Here is a 6,033-nt window from a genome sequence, read left to right on the forward strand (position 1 = left end):
CCACCCACTCTTCACTCGTGGAGAGAGCCATCAGAACATGCCTACACTTCCAACACATATTTTCTGAGAGAGAACCACCTACACTTGTGTTGAGGTCAAGATATCCAACCACATAAATCTTGATCTCTAGCCTTCCCCAAGTTGCTTTCCACTCAAATCTTCTTTCCACCAAATCCAAATCCTGTGAGAGAGAGTTGAGTGTTGGGTAGACAATCATTTGAAGCACAAGAGCAAGGAGTTCATCATCAACACACCATTTGTTACTTCTTGGAGAGTGGTGTCTCCTAGATTGGCTAGGTGTCGCTTGGGAGCCTCAGTCAAGATTGTGGAGTTGAACCAAGGAGTTTGTAAGGGCAAGGAGATCGCCTACTTCATGAAGATCTACCCTAGTGAGGCAAGTCCTTCGTGGGCGACGACCATGGTGGGATAAACAAGGTTGCTTCTTCGTGGACCCTTCGTGGGTAGAGCCCTCTGTGGACTCGCGCAACCGTTACCCTTCGTGGGTTGAAGTCTCCATCAACGTGGATGTACGATAGCACCACCTATCGGAACCATGGATAAAAAATCTCCGTGTCAACATTGCGTTTGCTCCCTTAAACTCCTCTCTTTACCTTCATATGCAATTGTTTTACATTACGCTGCTATACTCTTAGAATTGCATGTGTAGGTTGATTGCTTGACTTGTGCAAAGTTGCTAAAATCTGCCAAGAACTAAAATTCGGAAAAGGCTAGATTTTTATTTGGTCAAGTAGTCTAATCACCCCCCTCTAGACATACTTTCGATCCTACAACCCCTCATTTCAGAACATTCAGAAACCAGAGATGATGTTGAAATAGTTGGTGGAAATTTATCACCATCTATCAGTTTATCTGAATCCAAAACACTCAATTCAGAACGTTTTTTGTTAAGGCCGGTTATCAAAATCTTGAATGGTAGTTGGCTCATAGTTGTGGTCAATTTTCTGCAATCACGATAAAAAAATAGACGTTAAACATCTCATACTCACATTGTTTAAACAACAATTCGGAAAATGAATGCATGAAGAGTTATATAACCAATCTAGCTTAACATAACTATTTAATAGGTTCAGTTTCTATTCCTGTCAAATCTGAATATAAATACCACAACAGTTACCAACTTCATGATGTGTGTATCAGGACCACAGAAACTTTCTGGAGTTTGCATACTAATACTCCAATTTTGGAGTTTGCATACTGATAGTCCAAAATAAAAAAGGTACATCATACATTTTTCTGGAGTTTTGATCAAAATTTCCAAAAACGGCAGCCCATTGATATTTGGAAAAGAGATTTGAGGTGAACCAGATCTTGAAGCAAGTTAATTCTCAAACATGTGTCAGGCGTATAACACATTACTTCCTCGGGGTAACTGAATTTAACAGTACGAACAACATATATAGGTGGTTTCTGATGGTCATCACGATACATCAAACCAAACAAATAGAACATTTTTGTGATGACAAAATTACAGGAAGTCAGTATGATTCTACCTACATCAAGCTATCAGAAGGTACATGTTACAGTAAGCAACTGAAGGATATATAAAATCCTGTCAAACTCATGCTCTTTTCAAATTTCAGTTTCAAAAAGATTCTGAAACATAACAGACATGTCACAAAAAGCCATCAAAAGAAACCGATCAATCAATCAGATCAAATTCTACTGACACGTCCATCTCCCTTGTTCATCCAGAAGGAAGCATAAATAGGTGTCCTAACAGCCAGCGACACCAAGACAACGACAGGCAGCACGGCCGTCGGCCACACACCAAGATTCTGGCTCCCACGGTCAGTCAACGTGGCTCTGCTAGAGGACAACCACATGGGCGTCGCACTGACTAGAAGACCACATTCATGTGGAGCATGATCATGGTGGCAGACTCCGACAACCACGAGTGCAGCAACTCCGGTGGCCAACAAACTTGTGTATGTGCTAGGTACTGTTGTGAATAGAAGGAACTTGCAAGCTTGCTATGAATGTGATGAAAAATGGCGTTGTAGACCTGTGATGTCTTGACTTGATTGAACTGGAAACATAAAAGAAAAAATGGGAGGCAGATGACCAATTGTCGAGCTGAATGTGGTGTGTACTTGTATTAGTTAAAACTGATTCATTTGTCGTACGATTTTATCTTTGAAAGATGGTCGGAAGAGAAATCTTATTTACATGTAGATTAATTCTGCAGATGACTGGTCGTGCTTTTGCTTGTTTGCAAGCGGCAACATCTGAATTTCTTTACTTTGCACATGGAATATGTAGACCGATGGAATTTGACAGCATAATAGCATATGAATATTACAAAATTTGATAGTCCCCTGCAATTTGACAGCATAATAGCAATATATCAGAAAACTTGGCTGACCCATGGTTTCTGCGACTCAAGAACATGAAGAATGAGTGATTTCTGCAGCTGGAGAACATGGCGATTGAGGGCCATGTCGAGGGGAAGTAGGAAAAGAGGGGAGATGAATCGATTAATTACCTGATGGTCAAGTCTACGCCACCTGTGGCCTGGTTGGTGTCGCTCGACCGGCCGGCTCCAAATCCCTCCATCTCCTGCGCCCGTCCACCGTCGCCCCGCTCTGGCGAGCTCCTGGCTAGGACGCCACACCTTCCCTCCTTTCTCCCTTCTTCTCTCCCTCACTTCCAATCTTCTTTCTGCCCAGGAGCCGCAGATGTCATGGATCCGCCCGGGAGGCCACGCCCCAGCCTTCCTCATCGTCACTTCCAATCTTTTTGTAAGAACGAAACGTTTTCTCTACTAGTCACTTAAATTAGAATGATGAAGATGACTTGTTAGGTGATGATGATTTACTTGTTGACAACTCTAGTGATGAATACTATGATGAAACGTCAATTAACCATGCTAATCAAGATAAAGCGAATGACAATGATAAGGAGAAGATTGAGTCTCTAACTAAAGAACTAAACACTCTTAAGTTAGCTCATGAAACTATCTTAGGAGATCATCGAGAACTTTTAAGGACACATGAGAAATTACGCTTTGAAAAGCTCAACCTTGAGAAAGAGCATGAGTTCTTAAAAGCAATCAATGATGATCTTCGTAAGAAAAGTTCTTCTTACATTGCCAAGCGTTTACTCTTATCCACTTACATGCCTCAAATCAAGTCTAGTAACAAGAACAAGAAAGATTCTTCCTCTAGTAGTAACAATGATCATGCTAAATCCAATATTGTTGCTTCTAGTAGTTCTCTTGATTCCACTAATGATTCTCTTAGCAAAGTTACACTTGAGCAAGAAAATAGCTTATTGAAGGGAATTATAGAGAAAGGAGTTTACAAGAGCCTTGCCGGAAGTATGCAATTCGAGGAAATTGTACGCAAGCAAGGAAGGCACCGGAAGAATCAAGGTGTTGGTTTTGAATGAAAGTTCAATGCCAATGGAGTTGAATGGGAAGAAGATCAATACCCCAAGACGAAGTTTGTTCCTCAACAAGAGAAGTATGATCCCACTTCTTTCAAAGGGACACAAGCTCAAGATGATCTTCCACCACAAGACTACAAGCAAAAAGGCAAGGACAAGCTTCAAGAGGAAATTGATGCATTTGAAGAAGCTCCTAAGACCTTAGTCAACTGGATTCCCAAGACTACTTCAAGTTGTACTTCATCAAGTAAAACTACAACACCAAGGATTCCCATCAAGATGGTGTGGATCCAAAAGAAGAAGAACTAGAGAGTTCTTGAGGGTGACTCCGCCAACATACTTCACTCTCATCATCTTGGCAAGAACAAGTGCAATCAACTTCCACATCTTGCACTAGTTCAAGGAGTCACAAACCCTCTTGTTGGTAAGACAAGGGACAAGGTAACCTAAAAGCTTTCATAGACATCATCTTGTGTGTGCATGTCGGAGTAATGGGCCACGGGTAGGCCAACCCGAGGCCCATGACCTTTCAAGACATCGGGGCAGGCTGCGCCCCTCAAGACCACAGGGCAAAGAGCCGCCTCCTGGGGAGTCTACGGCAAGGCGGCCGACTGCCCGCTCACGGCCGAGTCCCAGGGACGAATTCCAGAGAAGCCGGCTTTGGGGAGTCGGCCGGCGACTCCAACAAACCGTGACCTCATCAAGGGGGACGGGGCAGGGGCGTGGCTACAATGAAGCCCACTCCCCGCCCCTTACCAAGGGCAAGCATGGCTACAGCGCGCCGTACTTGGGAAGATCTCCCCGCGGCGTGGCACTATTGCCCAGCCGGCCCTGACATCAGCACCACTTACCTGGTCCTGCGCCCATGACGGCTTGTCTTCACGGCCTGGAGGCGGCACGGCCCACCAGCCAGCGAGACCTCAGGAGACGGCGGGAGCACCGCCAGTCGTACCCAACGGGAGTCGGCCCAGGGGAGTCGGCCAAGCCCTCCCCCGGGGCCCACGCGCCATTAATCAAGAAGAGATGGGGAGTGGCCACAGTGATCGCCCGCCAAGCGGTGGGGCTGTTGCCATGACCCCATGACCAAGCTTGCATCATCAGGAGCACGGCTGCAGTAATCAGCAGCCGGCAAGACCCGCCCGCGGCGGACGCGGCCTGTCGGCTCCATACCAGACCAGTCGGTGGGGCCCACCAGTCGGCGGGCCCTAGCAGCCGGCGGAGAAGTCGGAGGTCGGAGACACTGACGGCCGGGCCCACGCCCAGTCACATTACCATTGTACCCCTGGGGGGTAGGCCTATATAAACCCCCAGGGCACCCATGCAAAGGGTTGGATCCCAGAAGTTCTATACGTCACCAGATAGAGGGAGAGAGCTAGCCTTGCCCTCTCCTACCACCATACACAGCTCAAGGAGCAACCGTGTAAACCCTTGACTATAGTGATCATGCGGAGACCCCGCAGAGCAGCAGTAGGTGTATTATCTCCCCGGAGAGCCCCGAAGCTGGGTAAGATTCGCCGGCGTGCATGTCTTCGCCTCATCCCGTTTCCAGGCACCAGCGACGTTCTACTCGCCCCCACCATGATAAGCCATCCGTTGGCATATGTCGCACCAAACCCCTGACATTTGGCGCCCACCGTGGGACCTGGTGCACTGCCGTCTGGAGATCTGTTCTGGACGGGAACCCTTTTCCTCCCTGGCGAGCGCAGCTAGCCAGGCACGCTAGACGAAGTTTGCGTCGACGCGCTGCGCGGCGTGGAGATCGCCTGCGCAGCCAGCTCCTTGGCCGAACTTGTCGGCGAGGTCCGCCTCTCCGACGAGCCTGCGTCCGACGCAGGCGTAGGCAGCCCCGAAAACCTCCTCGCGGGCCTCCTTGATCAACTCCACATTTCTGGTGAGCCTGCCATAGACTTGGAGTCCGTAGGCTCCATCGACCCGATGCTGGTCGACTCCGACACCGCGTTGGTCGACGCGTTCCCCTCCAACGTGGTGGTCTACGACGAACCTCTCCCCCACGCGGAGAGCGATGGGAGCACCGTCACTGAGGTGCTGGTCATCAGTCATGACGAGTTCCTTGGTGGAAGGGCGCCCGACTCACTCGGCGCGGCACTGCAAGACCTAGCTGCGCCCATTCCGGAAGATGCTGACGTAGAGACGTTAGAAGCGCGCCGCCTTCAGCTTGTCGAAGGCGCGAAGAAGCTAGCCAGCATGAGACGCTTGTCAGAAGTTTACCAGCGGGAGATGGACCGCGCTGTTGGTGGCTCGCCGGCTCCGGCAGGGCCCAGCCGCCTTGGCGCGGTTCAGCAGCGCGGCGTAGCCATCGCCAGCCTGTTTGGGGCTAGCCGCCCCGTGTATGCCACGCCAGCGGAGAACATCCGAGCCGCCCAGGCGGCGGCGGATGAGCTGGACAATTTCGAGGGCGAAGAGCGCCGCCTCATGATGGAGCGAGTCCAGCGGCTCCTCGACGCGGCCGCCGCGCAAAACGAGGCCGGCTGCCGCACGGAGGCGCCGCAGCGGCCAAACAACGACCCGCACCGAGATCAAGGCGCGACGTCTCGGACGCCGACTGGCGGTGCCCGAGGAAGAAAGGACAAGGAGCCGGCTGTCAGCCACAGTCGGACTCGGATTACC

At 49.6% G+C, this 6,033-nt stretch overlaps 1 protein-coding gene across 3 annotated transcripts; it reads right to left on the reverse strand.

The window, feature by feature from the left end:
• Window positions 1-723: 723 nt before the first annotated feature.
• Window positions 724-2,741, reverse strand: LOC125548910. Of its 3 annotated transcripts, XM_048712431.1 has the most exons (3): window positions 2,504-2,741; window positions 2,188-2,336; window positions 1,014-2,047 (listed from the first exon to the last, which is right to left on the reverse strand). In XM_048712431.1, exons 1-3 carry the CDS (start codon window positions 2,738-2,740, stop codon window positions 1,954-1,956), a joined length of 480 nt encoding a protein of 159 aa, XP_048568388.1. In that variant the 5' UTR covers window position 2,741; the 3' UTR covers window positions 1,014-1,953. The 3 variants fall into 3 exon arrangements, 2 of the variants coding, with proteins under 2 accessions (XP_048568389.1, XP_048568388.1); XM_048712432.1 differs by lacking the exons at window positions 1,014-2,047; window positions 2,188-2,336 and adding an exon at window positions 724-962; XR_007301195.1 differs by lacking the exon at window positions 2,188-2,336 and having other exon boundaries at window positions 977-2,047.
• Between the last annotated feature and the right edge of the window lie 3,292 nt (window positions 2,742-6,033).

This window comes from Triticum urartu, chromosome 3 (assembly GCF_003073215.2).
Source record: "Triticum urartu cultivar G1812 chromosome 3, Tu2.1, whole genome shotgun sequence".
In the NCBI taxonomy this organism is placed as follows: domain Eukaryota; kingdom Viridiplantae; phylum Streptophyta; class Magnoliopsida; order Poales; family Poaceae; genus Triticum; species Triticum urartu.